Source organism: Phasianus colchicus, chromosome 6, assembly GCF_987193195.1.
Source record: "Phasianus colchicus chromosome 6, bPhaCol1.hap1.1, whole genome shotgun sequence".
NCBI classification, from domain to species: domain Eukaryota; kingdom Metazoa; phylum Chordata; class Aves; order Galliformes; family Phasianidae; genus Phasianus; species Phasianus colchicus.
Window position 1 is genome coordinate 19,110,139 of NC_143441.1, and position 16,908 is coordinate 19,127,046.

Sequence of the window (16,908 nt, forward strand, 5' to 3'; positions counted from 1 at the left end):
TTTTATAGAATGACTCAATTTGCTTAGGAGAAATTCACAATCAGTCTTTTCTTGTCACAGAGTAAACAGATTCTGCATGAGTAGTAATTTGCATATCCCAGCTATGAACGTAATTCATTATTTTTAAGTCCATTTTGTAATAATTATTCTAGGATTGATGTACTAACTCCTTCTCAGCTTTTACAATTGCAACCTTAGATAAGTCTTGCTAGCTAAAAAGATACCAAAGTAATGGTTCTGTTTTGGAATAGGAAAGGGAAGTGCCTGTCTTGAGGTCAGCAAGTAGGTCAGTGTGATGGCCAGAACTGCGTATGAGAAAGCTTGAGAAATTTTCTTCTGCATCTCAATCTTCTAGTCTCAAGCAAATGTTGCCTTAATAAGACAGATTTTCGCTTTTTTCTATGTATGAAAACAGCAGAGGTATGATCAGGAGTTGATGCTGCGGTCTACTTGCAGATTATCACTAAATCTGGTAAAGATTTAAATGATGTTTAGTCAAAAAAGAATCTGTAGCATATTTTTCATGGATCTGCAAACACTGCTTGCAAAAACAGGGAGGAAGGCTCTTCAGAGCAAATGTGGCCTGATCCATTTTCACTGTTGTTTGTCATCTGCCTTCAACTGGCTCTCACTTGCCGGAGCTTTTCAGGGCTTTTTGAAACCACTGGCTTCACCCAGCTTCCCTGTTCCAGGCCATTCTTTCATAGAATGATCTCACTTTCATCTTCAATGGGTGTCACATCAATTGCTCAAAAATACAGTATGTAGTATTGGTGTGATATTTCTTTTAAGGTTGACCTATGTAATAGTAATCAGTAAACCACTACAGTCAGTACCATATTGCTTCCCTTAATGTAAATACAATAACATTTCCAAAAAGACAGTTAAGTAAGTAATTCTCATAGACCTTCCAAATTTGCAAAATTAGCATGTAAAACACTTTGTATTGTAGTTGATCCTGTGGTATATATACTGCCTTGCCAATATTTGTCAAAATGCAAAGGTGCAACTCACATCTTTTCTTTTTTTCAGGAGGTGGGTAAGGCTCCTCTTTGGACGTGAATTCCCACTTCAGGACCTTCTTGTTGTCTGGGACGCTCTATTTGCTGACAGTATCACCTTGAATTTAGTTGACTACATTTTTGTAGCCATGTTGTTATATATTAGAGATGCCTGTGAGTATCGCTTTTCTCACGATCTTTTAAGAATGCCAAATTATTTTTCACACAAAAAGAGGGCTCAAGAAATGCTAAATTTCATTGTGATTTTTTTAACAAACTGAAAATTCTTTTAGATGCCATGAGAGGAGCCATTTGTTTTCAGATGCAGTCTGCTGTATTTACGAAACAAATTGTGTCTGAAAGTTAAATGCAGGTTTGCTTTCTGAGTAGTTCTGTGTTTTTCTATGGAGTTGCAGACTGTATATGCGGGAAGTGACTCAGGTATGTATAGAGCTCCACCTTCTGACAAAGCTGATGAATTGAGTAAAGCCTCTGATGCTGGAGATGCATCTTTTGCTGTTCTGTGAAAATGCGTAAGACAATGACTCATAATTTTCCAAATTATATCTTGAAGGAAATCTGCGTGCAAAGATGAGTAACAAATACAAAATGCTTGTATTTTATGCAAGAGTGGTGTCTTCAAAAAGTGATTATTTCATTTTATTCTATCTCATTATACATGAAATTATGTGCTAAGGTGAGTTCTTAGAGGCTGCTGATGAGCAAAAAATACACAAAGTTGGGTTAAAGGAAAATCCCAAAAATGTCACTAGTGTATGTAACTGTGAATGGGAGGAAGAAGATATATTATTTAAAAGATTTTTACTTGTGCCTCATCATATTTTGCAGAAAATTCTATGTATGAGTTTGCTGCAGCAAAGTATGTGTTTTGCAGTCAGATGCATGTCTGTCATTAAATATATGAATTCTTTAGCATGCTGTTCAGTGTTAATTATATACAATCTGTAAATTTTAGCTTCTAACAAGGTCACATATTTGACACAATTTTGTATTCTAGGACACATAAAGTTTTCAGCTTCTGTGGTTCCTATTTTAGGGTCCAATCTTGAAAATATAACATGCATTTACTTTACACATACTGTCATTTCATTGCCTGCCATAGAACTTCATATGCGTTTTTTTTGCTGCTTTTTAATAAACATTTAGCATATAGAGCAGCCTTACATTCCTCTAAAAGAAGTGGATGTTTAATTCAGCAAAGAGATTTCAAAACAAATAGTTCTGTTTCAGGATTATCTAATTCCAAATCATTATGGTCTGAAATTTCAGTCTGGTTTATGCTGTAAAGTGAAATAATCCTTAAAATTTTGGTATAGTTATATGTTGCAGATACATGTAAAAATACTTCTTCACATCAGCATTTTATTTTGTGCCATCATTTCTCTTTAAAAACACTTTAGAAATATATTTGTAAGCACTCTGTCTCTCCTAGGGGAGAGAAGATTGTTTTGTAGTTGTTTTGTTTTGCTTTGTTGTGCTGACACACAGGTATCGGTATGAGGTAAGTAAAAAAGCTAAAAATGTATTACAGCATCGGTATGAAATCAGTCTCCCTCTTTTCTCTGAAATCCCAGCTTTAATAAATAAAGCAGTAAATGGCTTTAACTTTGAGTCCATTTGTTTGGATGGTAGGCAAAGATATCTCATCAGGACAGCTAATATTAAGTATGTTTCTTTCCATAGTTGGATTTAATCAGTTACTCTAAGCTTAATAGGATGGGGAAACAAAATACCCCATCAGAAGTGTTGTGAAGTTGAATATATTGTTAACTTCAAACTCAGAGATTTCTTGATTTTATAAAAGTCAACTTTCCTTACCTATCTGTAAAAGATTTTTGTTTCTGTTTCCCCTCTTCTTTATATTAATATTTGAGCTGAAGTGGAGTTCAAAGTTCTGTTGTAACATTTTTAAAAACATTTTCAAATAAGTTTCTAAAAACTTAATTTGCTGAAAGGAAATGTTAGCTCAAAATCCACCATGATATTGGTCTTCTATAAATAAACCATCTGGAAACTTTCAATTTAAAAATATTGAAACAATGAAAATAACAATGTAAATCTTAAGAAATTATGTTACAAAAAATATCAAACATAAGCAATAATAATAATAAATTACTGAAAGCATTTGAGAGTTTTAAAGTGATGCAGATGCTTTTATACCAGCACATTCGGGTCTGGGGAAGGAGTAGCTGGTTTAGGAATTGCTGGATCTTTTTTGGTTTTCTTATTGTATTGACACGGATGTGGTTTTAAGAAAGTAGTTTATCTGCTATATATTTCTTTTTATTATTATTATATTTTAAAATTCTGTTACACAAGTTATGTATTATTTAATGAGAGTGTAACATTTTGATTGCTCAATTACTGTGCATACACAAAACATAGTTGAAATGACTTGATTGTTTTAAAGACTGCCGATATGTAGTGATGTATACAGCCATCCTGTAAACAGCTCTGTTCAGTTTAACATCTGTATCCATGCAGAGCTTCATTCTTGCAGTGGTAATCCTCACAAACCGAGTGTGCAGTCATGTACCAAACTACTGGTGGGTTTTAATAAATTATTTTCTGGAATGCTTTGGAAGAAAAAGTCATGGGGGGAAAAAAAAAAAAAAACTTTTGTTTAAAAATCTGTCAAATCTAAACCATGAGTGTGTTATTAATTTTTCACTGTTATGAACTGAACATGAGCAGTTGTTCATGAAATCAGAAGGAAGGGAGGGCTCAGTGCAAAGAATGTGTATGTATTTTATATACTTACCTTCCCTTCAAGAAGGATAAAAATGAACACACCTGGAGGGCCTGTCTAGTTTTGTGTATTATTTGCTATTATTACACAGAGATCTAATTTTGACTGATGAGTGTTTGAATAAGTATACTTGTTATCAAGTTCCCACTTGATAAGAAAGACTAGTTATGAGCGTTATTAGCATGTACTTTTTCTTACCTAAAAGCACCCTGAATATTTTAAGAGAAATAAAGGAACCATAGCCTCTTCTTAGAGGAGTTGATTTGTTATTTTTGTTATAGTGCAAGATGTTCGCATAATCTATGTTTAACTCAATTTAGGGCTACTAAATAGAACATAGCAATGCGTGAAGCAGCAGGGGAAAGTAGTCACACCATTCCTGGGTTAGGAAGTCATCTTCATACAGGATTGGCAGCATCAGACGTGAAACTCTGAACAAATGACAGGTGGCAGGAAATTAGGGCTTGATTGAGGACAAGTACAGTTAGTTTTCCACTTTTTTGACTGGTGCTTGCATCCAATAATTGTTATTGGACCAATAGAGAAAAGTCAGTCTTGTATAAAGCAGAAGAGAAAGCAACTTAATGTTCCTCTGGGCACTGCATAGCAAATATTAATCAAAAGGCAATAAGGTTGTTTTCTCTATCACAGGAGTTTCTCTGCTGCTTTCCCTAGAAATACCAATCACATTCTTCTCTGGCAAAGTGATAACTGGTTTTCACAGTATGAGTTGAATCCAGATGTGACTCTTGCAAAGGTGATGAGTGAAGGACAAGCACAGAATGGCAAGCATCAAGCCTATATGACAAAGCAGTAGATGGTCTTTCACCGTGTTCAGTAGCACCATCCAGCTACTGCTGAGACAGGAGAAATTGGTATTGTAGAGTCTTCCTCCAGAAACTTTGTCCTGGGTTTGATTCTCAGACATCCTTTTAACTCTTCATTTACAGAAAAGGAGAGGGTTGGATTTTTTATCTGCTATTTTCTGCATCATTTTTAAGAACATTGCCACTTTCTTTGATAATATCAAACGTTTTGTCCTTAAAAGCCAAAGATAGTTCACTTTTGAAATGAAGAAGAATACCAATAGGTGTTTCAGCAAAGCAATCCCTTTAACCCAATATTATCCAGCAAATAGAGCACTAGCAATGATGTTCTCTTCTGTAACAATTCCTACATGAAAAAGGGAGAGCTGAATGTATGAGAAAATCCCTAACAATAAAATAGAAGTTAGCATTAAAGTCTCAGTTTTTTAAACATATCAGTGGTGGCAAGGATTCATTTTAAAACTGAACTTTTAGGGAGCAATGGGGAATAAGTTCATTACATAAAAGTTGTTTGTTTTTTTTTTTAATTTCAATTGTTTCTCTATTCTACATTTCAAAAAATTAATAGAGTAGGTGCCTTCTGTTTGAAAATATCAGTTTTTGTCAGGGTTCAAGTCTGTGCCATTAAAAGAAATCAGATTTTTTAATATTTAATTTTCTCTGTATCAGTGAGACAGCAAATAACTCTTCCAGGACAAATAAAGGAAGAATAATTTTAATCAATTTTCCATTGCAAAATAGAACACGTACTGACATGCTCAAAACAGAAATGTGTTGGTTTTAATACCTATCATTTATAAAAGTACGCATAATTTGCTATCCATTGTCAGTATTTTTATTTGCTTTGGTAAAAAGGTATAATCATAACTGTAGTACAGTATCTGAAATTTGATTTACATGGGAGAATTGGATTGGTTGTGTAATATGTGTTGCTGGTATTATGCTCCTCTGAAAGATCTCTGACTGAGACCATTGTATTGTGTTCATTATGCCAGCTCTGTGACTTCAAGAAGAAAAAAACAGGTACCTGAATATGAACAAGAAAAACAAAGGATAGGAAAAGAACAGGCAGAACAGATAAAGAATGAGTAGGATAAGTGAGTGCTTTACAAATGAAAGCAGATGTATGAAATTACAAGCTGTCGGATCAGCAACGGAAATGAAGATGATAAAGTGGTTCCCTACACAGATTATAATTATTCATTTTGCCCAGTCCTGCATCTTTCCCCCGTAATCCTCTTGTTGAGGGAGGAAAGGTACAGGAGGATATGAGGCTTATTCACATGAAAGAAAAAAATGTAAAGCATTTAAATCTCTCTGTCCACAGAACAATCATTTATTTTGCCTTTTATTGATTCAAAATAAGTCTATGTTTGCAGAATCTTTTCTGGTGTGGAAGCCTGATTAGAAGTATTTCTTGTTACAACTAAAGTTCTCAGAATAGTAGTTTGTTAAAAATTTCATTATAATTATTAGCATTTGAGTCTGTCTTTATATCGCACAGTGCAAGCACCAGTAACAGGCATTGCTTTGACAGCTGTGGCAGATGGATTGCCTGGATTTAGATGGTGCAAAAGAAATGAAGTAGTTTACACAGACCTGCCTGAAAAGATGTCTTTAATAATTGCACTCATAATGAGATTGATTTGGAAAAAAAAAAAAAAAGAAAGAAAGAAACAGAAGATGACAGTGACAAGCAAAGAACCGTATAGAATATACTTAGGTTCTTATAAAATCCACTTCCTAAAAATTTCCAAATAAGTAAAAAATTCTACTTAAAGTTAACAGTGTATTTTCATTCTAAGTATTTCTGAAATGCAAATCTAACCTTTTCCCTTTGTACTTAATATTCCATAAAAAGTTTTTTGATTTACTAGAAAACAGGGAGTTGTTTACCTCAGTTTATATTTGCATATGAATGTGCGATTACATGTGAGTGCATATATCTGTCTATGTGCATAAGAATCCGATAAGAGATATTCCAGCAAAGAATTGTCAGAATGGGGAAAAGTTATCATATAAGCAGGACTGGAAGTGAAGTTTACCTCACATATTAACACCTTTGGATATAACATCCGCAAGTGAATGGTTGAAAAGCCAGTGTCCACTTTGGGTTTTGTACCTCCACTGACAGGATTTCCCCCACCTCCACTGGCTCTGGCTGAGTTTCCGTGCACACCTTACATAGAAGTGTCTAAATTTAGGCACCTAAATCTGGAAGTAAATCCTAATATAAAGGTCTATGAAATACAGACAATGGTAGATTTAATGATAATGCAATTTTTTACCCTAATGATATTGGATCAAGCGTAGTCAAAGGGCTTGGTAACAGTATCGTCTTTTAGTCTGCTTGAATTCTGAGAGTCTTCATTTGGGAAAAGGCAGCTACGTTTGAACTGTCATGAACTTACAGGAAATTACATAGTAATATTTTGCTTTTTTCACTTTCATTGTAGTGATATCAAGTAATTATCAGACCTGCTTGGGACTTCTGATGCATTACCCTCCCATTGGAGACGTTCACTCCCTTATCCTAAGAGCACTTTTCCTTCGAGATCCAAAGGTGAGAGGCTGGATCTGTAAACATGGGAAATGAATATCTATAATAGAATGTTCTGAATGCTATGACATTAATAACAACTTGCATTTTGATGGCTAGACTATAGTTTCAAGTTCCCTTTTCCTTGACAAGCTGAAGAAAGGGGCTGATAAACAAGAATGAAATTAAGTTTCTTTTCTCTTAAAAGAATTCTGTCCTATTAATGCACTAAACTTCTACAGGAGCTCAGGTAAGTGCAGATGTTTATGCTCCTTTGCTTGGTATTCTGCACAGACATATTTTATCACAAAGTACACTTTTGAGGGAAACTAGTATTTTATATATTAACCTTAGTAACTAAAAACTTTTTCTAGATGTCTACAGATAAATCACTGTTAATCCTTAAAACACTGCCCACGTACAATATATAATATGTTACATGATGACTTTCAATTAAAAATGAGTATGTATTGTTAACAACCTGAAAAGCTTCACAGAAATAAAAAATAGAAATTTATAAATTCAAAGTTTGTGGTACATTCAACTATTTTACAAAATTCATCGATTACTTGCTGATTTAGAAGGGCATGCATATACATATGGTTATTATACATGTTCAGTATCCACAATATAGTAGATAAAGTGTTTGAGGCAAAACTGCATTTGATATTCTTTTCAATATTCAGATTTTTGGCAGACAGCAGAATTTGTGCTACTGGTTTTGAACTGTCTTTGAGCACGTCCCATTAGTAAGCTGCCAGAGTAAAGTTTGATTCGCCTCATCTCCTGATTCAAGTCACCTTTGAAAGTGAAAAAATCAGCACTTCTGCACTCTGACTGTTTTCTGCAAAATTTCATTCAATACCAGTGTTTACACTTTTGTGGATTAAGAAAAAAATTGTCTCTTTGTTTCTGTATCAGTTTTTTGCAGAAATCAGCTTTCTTTACAGCTGCTTTCTTTACAGCTGTTTTCTTCGTTCCTCTCGGGCACAAAGATTTCTTTCATGATGAGAAGTATATCATCTTTTAAGTGTGTAAGAAAGTTTTTAATGTTAGATCTCAATAATTTTTCTTAAGATTTAGGCAGCAGTCTGTGAAATCAAACTGCCAGCATTTATTTAAGTACTCTGTGAGCAAAACAAGATAGAACTATTTTTTAGAGGAAAGACATAGAGGGAGGGAAATTGTGGTGAGATATTCTGCTCAATCCATATGTAATCTGTTGTTTAACAAAGGAATATGTTAAAACAAAGAAAAATTACTAATTATTCAACTGTCTTCCAACGCATCCTAGGCAGTATACAAACTATACAACCAGCAAAATGGACCAGAGTAAGCCACCAGTATCCTATGAAAGAAGTTTGATCACTGTTCTGCTTCTCACTCTCCTGTCTGAAGCAGAGTGAAGTTGTCAGGCTCATAAGGCCTTGATGCCCTCATAATTCACATTCTCAGGTGCGCTTTCAGAGAAATGATGGGTGTAGGACCTTATTGTGTCTTTCAGATAGTTCTCCCTGCAGTCAGGTGAATAAGCCCTTAACACTCTTTTGTGCAAATGTTCCTCCTTTCTGAGCTCTACTTAGCTGTTTGGGAAATACTCTAAAGATGAGAAAGCTAGGATTTCCACAGAATAGAGAGCCCAAAGCTGCTTCTCATTTTACATTGGGTTTTGGGGTTGAGACTATATTAACAAGCTTGGACTTCCTTTAAAAAGGAAGGAAGGTTTTCTATTCAAAAGGATTTCTCTAAATGAAAAATTTCCTCCTGGTCAGAGAAGGAAGTATATTTCCAATGCAGTAACAAGTACCTGTTTTTTTTTTTTAATCTTTCTGAAGATGTAATTTAAAGTTTCACTTATGTGTCTCTAAGCATATGCTGGTTCAACCCAACATATTTCTGAAATGGGAGTCTGTCTACTGTGGCTTGTTACTCTGTGTGGTCCAAGAACTACTTAAAGACATTTTCCCAGTCTGTCAAAATTTTTCATTAGAGGGAATGAAAGGGAAGACTCAACAAGACATCGTGGGTACTGCAGGAGTTAAAAATCAGTACGCAGATTATGTACCAGTGTAAGTGGGAAAATTAGAATACCTTTTTTTTTTTTGTTTTCCGCATAAAGATAATTCAGTTTGCCTTTATTCCCTGAGCAGATAAAAGTAGATTGGAAAAAAAGACAAGGAGATTTTAGTCAGTAGTGTAACTTGTAAGCGACGATTAGCAAATTCATTGCTTAATGATTTTTTCTTCCTCCTTTGATGTTTTCTTGTGCATTTCTCCATCAACAACTTCTAGCTTCTAATGGGAAATTACATTTAGTTTGGTGCAATTTCCATCTTTTGAGCCAGAGCTGAATTGTTCTACATTGTATTTCTTCCAGGATTTTGCTTGGTTTTTAATATGTGAAGTGGGATATTGTTGCATAGTCCAGTGGCTTATTTCATTATTTGTTGAACATAACAAGTATGTTAAGTGTCATTCCAAATATCTGAGGCAAGTTTGCTCTCTGCACCTTGGAGCTTTGATTCGCAGCTAGGCAGGAAATGCAGTAGAGAAATCACGGATAGGTGTAAACAGCAAACAGCCTTTTAAAGGTTTGTTAGTAAATGTTTTCTTTGGGTGATGGCACGAACATAAAACTGAGAGGTTTTTGAAAACTAATTCTCTCATAGGTTGTGAAGTAGTTCATGTGGACTACTTCATATGGCCTTCCTGTCCATAGCTTCTGATTCTGGAGATAATCAGAGATTGCTCCTCTGATACCGTCCATTATTTCTGCTTTTGTTTTCCTCATCTGTCATAATAAATAACTTCACCTTACTTATTTGCCTTGTAGATTATCAGGAAAGGTAAACTGTGGCTTGATGGACCCAGCATTTTTTGTTTGCTGGATTGCACTGCAGACCTCACTAGGAGAAAACCTAATTATCAAAAGAAAATGAGGCTATTTTTTTTCTTACACATGAACAGATAACATTTCCTGACCTTCTGTGGAATCAAACTTCATCAGAAATCTTAGCATAATCCAGTAAATAACAGTAGTATGAAAAGTCTTGTACTTGCCCTTACAGCAGCTCTTGGCTGCAGCTCTGCCCTTGACTTAGTGGACCCTGGTGGGCAGTTGGGCTAGGAAGACATTTCCAGTTCTACATCCCCAATATATTCCAGTGCTATTGAAGGGAAATACAGAGTTCTATAATAGCTGGAACCAAGTAAATATGCCTGTCTCTGATAGGTGGGCTGAAAGATACTGATTTTATAGCTTTGAGTATGGGTCAGAGTGCAGTTGAATTTAATCTGAATTAAGGAAAATGTCAAATCAGCATTGTTGTCTTCAGATAGGGCGATATTTTTAACCTGTTTAGCAGAGTGTTTGTTTCACATCTCTGCTCTTTGAACAGGTCATTACCTCAATTATTTATATAAAAGTTAGTTATGTGAAATTACAGTCCTTTCAAATCTTAAAGTAGAGCTTCCCGTGGAAGAATGGGATTTTGTAAGTATGCTTATGTGAAATGAGAAAATAAAGCTAGGTTTTTCTGAAGGTGTGTATCTCTGTATTTAATATTCCACGATATATTTTCAATTTTTTTTCACATATGTAAACTGTTGAGTACCGTAAATTTTCAAAGCAAAATCTGCAAAATTAAGAAGTAGATATACAGAGATAGGGCAGTGAAAAAATATAAAGTGATTAAAAAACATAGTTCTAACTAAAGTTGTTCAAATAAAAAAAAAATTAAAAAACCCAATTAGAAACAAAAGTCATAGAAAATGTGAACATATTGTGTTCCTTAAATAACCAGATGTTCTTTCCTTCCTGAAGGCAGCCAGGGCTAGGAATAAAAGGTTTAAAACTATTGTTTTAAGTTAACTGTGAATTTTGCAAATCTGTTTTCACCCTTTAGCAAATAAAATTCTAATACAGCAACATAAGCAAAGTAATTTTCATCTTTGGGTGTGCTTATTTCTATGTTGTTCTGTGTTGAAGCGTTAACCTTATCACAATGACTTATTACAAATCTAAAGTACGACATAGAATATTTCCATTTCACATTACATACTAAATGCCTGACAACCATTCTTTGTCTGAACGTGTACTGTATTCTTAGTATTTTGTCAAATATGTTTGCTTTCAGATATTTTAACATAGTGAATTACACTGTCAAACAAGCTTGTTAGGAGTTTTATTCAATGGAGACAGTGCTTATCATAAGCCACTGATTTTAAAAACAGAAAAAGAAAGGGGCTGTACTTGGTCAGTGGAAATTGTTACTTATGCTAATAATATTATTATCACTGCTGCTGCTATTTTTTCAACATTGTATTTTGAGATATTTGCTGACATTGAAAATGCTGACAGAAATTTTACAGACTGTTAAATTCTGAGTAGATCCATGACATTTAAAATAAGTTGTATTACCTCATCATGACTGAAGTTACAGGGACTGACAGAAAACTTAAGCAACAATTTATGGTCATGATCACTCTATAATGATCAGTCAGAGAAATTTACATTCCAGTTTTTAACACTTTTCAAAATCTGAGCAGTAAATGACAAGGGGGAAACATATTACTGAAATTTTGAACTGAACTCTTTCTTTGTACATCAATTTTCAGCTGAATTTTCTTCTTAAGTAGCTGCCACCGTCTCAGAGTTTTCTCCAAGCTAGTTTCATGTGCCTGAAAGGCTGTTGAGTTTCACTTTCTTCTTCTTCAGATGGATCCTTTTCTATACACTCATTAACTGAGGTGCTGCTGCAGAGCTGCAACTGGCCTTTGAAAGCTGCCGTTATGTCAGTGTTGTTTGTTTCGCTGTTTGTGGCAGGAGAAAAACAGGTTTGGGGTTGTTTTGTTTGTTTGTTAGCATTGTCTATGCAATCTGGCATTAATTACCTCTCTTTAATGACCAGATTTCAGCCAATCAGAAGATAGAATCTGACAGGTTTTGGACATCAGCAGCTCATTAATTCGTACCAACTCAGAAAGGTACTGCATGGGGTGGTTAGTCCATTTTGTCAGAGGAGTACCAAAAGAAGAAAGGAGGGCTGAACAAATGATTTATTTTCCCTTTTTTCTTTTTTTTTTCCCTTTTTTTTTTCTTTTTGTTTTTCTTTCTTTTTTTCCTATCACAAAGAACGTGACTTATCTTTCAGGACATTCACAACAATACATCAGGAGTTTGAGGAGGTTGAGTCAGCCTCGGATGATGAGTATCTCAAAGTAGTGTGAGGTGCTGATATGAGTAAGGTCAGCTGTGCTTTTGATGAGAGTCACTTTCACAGGGGCTATGACTGGTAAAGGAAATGATGTGTTCCAGTACAGTTTAATACGTGTCTTTTCATTTTGGAGGAGAGAATTAGGAGAAACAGACAAATGCATTTTCTTTTAGTGATTCAGTGGCATTACACAGTGAACTTCTGTTTCCCTTAATGTCTGAAAGATTAAAGTCTTGGATGTTTAATAGATAGATCTTAATGAAAATGTGTCAGGATCTGGTTTTACAACCACATTATATTCCTTGTGGTGAACCTAATGATTCTGATGGTCTTATTTCCCAATTTGCAGGTACAAGGTTAAATATAATTTAAACACTTCCTTTTGAATAAATGGATATTTTTTCTTTAACTGCATGGTAGGCTTTCTAATGAAGGCCTATACAACTTCAGTACTGCATATATTTTATATATTTATGAACTTCTTCTTTCTGCTCTTGAAATCAGAAAGTTTTGCTTTCCATTTGAAAAGTTATTGTGTTTCATTAATAGAATAAGATATGACAAGCAGCTATGAGTTTAATGATAAATTACTTGGTATAACTGTTGCTATAGTACCACATAAAAATAGTTTACCATGGATTAAAAATCCTCTTTGTTTTTGTATAATTGTTTCAAAACCTGTGTTCCCTTTGTACCTATGTATTTTAAAATATAAAAAAACTTATGTGTACTCATAGTACAGTAACTTTTTCATCTATCTCAAAGTTAACTCATAGAGTCATAGAATCATTAGGGTTGGGAAAGACCTCTGTGATCATCTAGGCAGACTGTCCACCTATCTCCAATATTGCCCACTAATCTATGTCCCTAAGAACTACATCTACCCTTTCCTTAAACACCTCCGGGGATAGTGTCTCCACCACCTCCCTGGGCAGCCTATTCCAATTACTCACTGCTCTTTCAGATAATAATTTTTTCCTAATATCCAACCTGAACCTCCCCTGACACAACTTGTTAGTACTCCTTCCAACCTCCTTCCAGGGAGTTGTAGAGAGCAATAACATCTTCCCCGAGCCTCCTCTTCTCCACACTGAACAATCCCAGTTCCTTCAGCCTCTCCCCGTAAAATTTCTGTTCCAGACCGCTTACCAGCTTTGTTGCCCTTCTCAGGGCAACAATCCAACTCCAATCTCTCTATATTCCAGTCTCTCCAAAAAAGTTAACCATTTAATCAACCCACTGTAAAATAGTCGCCGTCTTCAAAGGATCATGTGTGTTACAAGTAATGCTTTCAGAAAAAAATTCCTGGAAAGTAAGTAGTTCATTAGTCATTTGTGCATGAGAAATCCTTCAAAGTCCTCCTCGTTCCTCAGTTTCATACATAGCATAGTAGTCATCACTCTAAGGAGAAAGTTGATATTTTCAGTTGCCAAAGACATTGCTGGTTAAAGCATCACTCTCGTTAGTGTTGTTTACAGAGGCCAGTTATGTAGATAAGAACCCACAAGTATTATGTTAATCCAAGTTAAACAACCATTGCACTTAAATGTAAGGAAAAAATGGAGGGAAATAATGCAAGATAAAGCATTCCTTAACAGTGACATGTCTCATAGTTGAGCTGTGTTACAGATAAGATGATGCAGAAATAAAGTACTTGTCCCTTTGTGTATATCCAAGTGAACACAACTGCAATCTACTTCTGAAAATGAGAAGATATTCAGCAAGGAGGGCATGTTCATGTACTTGTTTTCACTGCTGGTGCGAGCTGCTGGTCTGGAGGACAGTGAGGTGATGGTGGTGTGGTTGGCAATTTCTGTATCCATAGGGGGTGTATAATCTTTAACAGGAGACACCTAAGGGTGAGTCAGAAACTACTGTTTCTGCCATTGGCTGGAATTCAAGCAAGTATCATGCTGTATGGAATAGCAAGTAACAGCCATTATTCTATAAATAGTCATGGTAGTTGCTGGTCAGTCAACATGACCAATAATTCCAAACATGAGGGGGAAAAATGTGTTTGTATTTTTTAACCTTTTCAGATTTCATAAATAGGCCTTTTATGAAGGAGTCTTCTCTGTTAATTAGCAACAGAAAGCATGAGGTGCAGCAACATCATATTCAACCAGAGGGCTGACGGAGGAAAAATTTAGAAATGGGAAAGGAATTGTTCTTCTATGTTGATAAGTGTTCCAGTTAATATTCACTGGGAATTCATAAGCTCAGTCATGAAGTATACAAATCTTTTCAAAAGACAGGTTGGAAGAAAAAGTTCTATTTGGAAGCTGAAACTTCAAATAGTTCCTTCTCTTTGAGCAAGGCAATACCCTCAGTAGCAAAGTAAAAGCAATTCTGATTGTATTTGATGTTAAAATAAGGAATAGAAGCACTTTAAGCTCTTAATTACTCATTACCAATAAAACTTACTGCATGTGAATTTCTTGGGGCTGCTTCTTTCAGATGATCAGTTTGCTTCTGTTTAAAAAGTCGTATGAAGCTACTGACCCTCTCCTAAAGAGTAATGATTTTATCTATAAAATTACCACATTAAAATGTATTTAACAGTGTTAGAGTGAGGTGATTATGGTTCTTGTGTGCAAACTGACAATTCAATTAATCACTTCTAGTTGGCAAGGTAGTTTGTCAAAAGGAAGCACTTAAAACACTTAAAGCACTCTGACTCTACCTAATCAAAAGTTCTCTGTATCATAATTTATTTGTTTGACTAAAATTGCAAAACACAAACTGTGAGTTATATAAGAATAGATTCATAATCTTCCAATAATCTATGGAAGATTAGCTACTGAGTCATATCCAGTCTAGTAGGATGGAATTTAAGTTTAATCTCTTCTGATATAAATATGGATATATTGATAGTATATTGACACAGCTTATATTATTAATTGTGTTGTACAAAAGTTATTTGAATCTGTTTGTATTGTAGAACGCTTCTAAAAGAACAAAATATTTTCAAGATAGAAGTGCAAATGGTGTAGTTTGTCCTTTGTCAACAGTTTTTGTGGAAAATTAGATTTAGAGAATTAAGGTGGGTTTCTTGGTCTTTCTCAGGAAGCAGAGTGGTAAAAATGGCTCTCCCATGCCCCTCCTTCCTGGAATCACAAAATGAAATGAATTGCTTATCCCACAGCACCAGGAACTTATCAAGTCCCTTCTATTTTAGAGGAAAGGACACCGATGTTGTATTCCTCTTATTGTGTTCTGTGCATGAGGCTCTTTGAAAAAGCCTTTTTCACTCTCTAGAGACCGGTTTCAAGTGCTTTACTTGGCATATTATGCATAGAACATAAATTATTCTATTTCTTTTCCATGTGGCAGACATAACCAAAAAAACATTTTTTTTTCCAGGTGTGTGAGATTTGTGTACAAGTATGTGTCTGGAGAAGACATAATACTGAAAGTGTGGTTAACAAGGGCTTTATCAGTGTAAGCCTAGGATAACTGCATTCCTCACAAAGCCATCAGTGAGTTATGCAGGTTGTCCAAAACGAGTGCCAATAAAACCATAATATGGTAGCTTTTCTGTACATAAAGATGTCATATTTTAAATATCATAATTTGGAACATTCCAGGGTTTAAAGCAAGGCTCGCTGTGTGTTCTCTTGAAAAGCCTGGATCTTTCCTCCACAGTGTTGTAAAACTCTTGTTCTAACCACGCGGGGCTGCAAGATGCCAGTGTGTAAATCTGTCATGGGGTAGGGCTGAGCACTGTCAGATTTATATCTCACTATTCAGTTAATTTATTTCTTAAAACCAAGGGTTCGGTTGAAAAGTAGATGACTAAATTAAGAGGCAGATTTAAAAGGTGCTTAAGTGATTCTGTTTATGCAAAGACGGGGATTTTACGCAGGTTATGAACTTGAGCATTGGCAAGTTGGAGTCTTTTTGTCTGGAATATCAATAAAAGCTGATGTGGATTGATTTGGTCTACCCGTTAAAATGCAATACGGTGTAAAACAATAAATGAAAAAAAAAAAAAAAAAAGGCTTTTGAGTGAGTTAGGACAAGGATCCTAAACAGGCAACTAGAAATTTCTTTCAGTCAAGTCACTGAAGTATTTTTAAATCTCGCTTGTCATTTCTTCATTTCTTTATCTCTTGTCATAGAATGCCCATGTGAGAGAAGGCATGTGTGTGTGATGTTAAAAACAGACCATAATGCACAGTATTTAAAATATCATCCTGGTATTTGAATTTTCTAGTTGCCAGGGGGATGAAGGGCTGTCACGGAACAAAACTGGAGATAATTTATTTCAGATTGATCAGAGTTCAGGGGTTTCTTCCTGCCTTGACCCAATTAGCAGAATTTCTTTCCTTCTCAGTTCTTTCTGGGATTTTTTCTTATTTCAGGAAAATAGTTCTCCCTAATTTTTCTTCATGAGCAATTAAATATGATAATTCTTCATGCTGTTATTGGCATTGTAAAGAACAAGTTCTGCGACTGAGACCCACAGCATCTTTCTGAAAAATGTAAACAGGAAGTATTATTCCCAGTTTGAGAATTATTGTGTTTCTATGACAAAGCCAGTATTAGTGTACAG

The 16,908-nt window shown here is 35.0% G+C and overlaps 1 protein-coding gene across 5 annotated transcripts in view; it reads left to right on the plus strand.

Moving 5' to 3' along the window:
- The window catches only part of TBC1D5 (TBC1 domain family member 5), a 299,398-nt gene that overhangs the window by 222,026 nt on the left and 60,464 nt on the right, over positions 1-16,908 (plus strand). For all 5 annotated transcript variants that reach the window (XM_090142592.1, XM_090142593.1, XM_090142594.1 and 2 more), the window contains 2 exons: positions 1,033-1,175; positions 7,055-7,161. In XM_090142592.1, the coding sequence (XP_089998718.1) occupies positions 1,033-1,175; positions 7,055-7,161 (250 nt within the window). The remainder of the gene's footprint in view (positions 1-1,032; positions 1,176-7,054; positions 7,162-16,908) is intronic.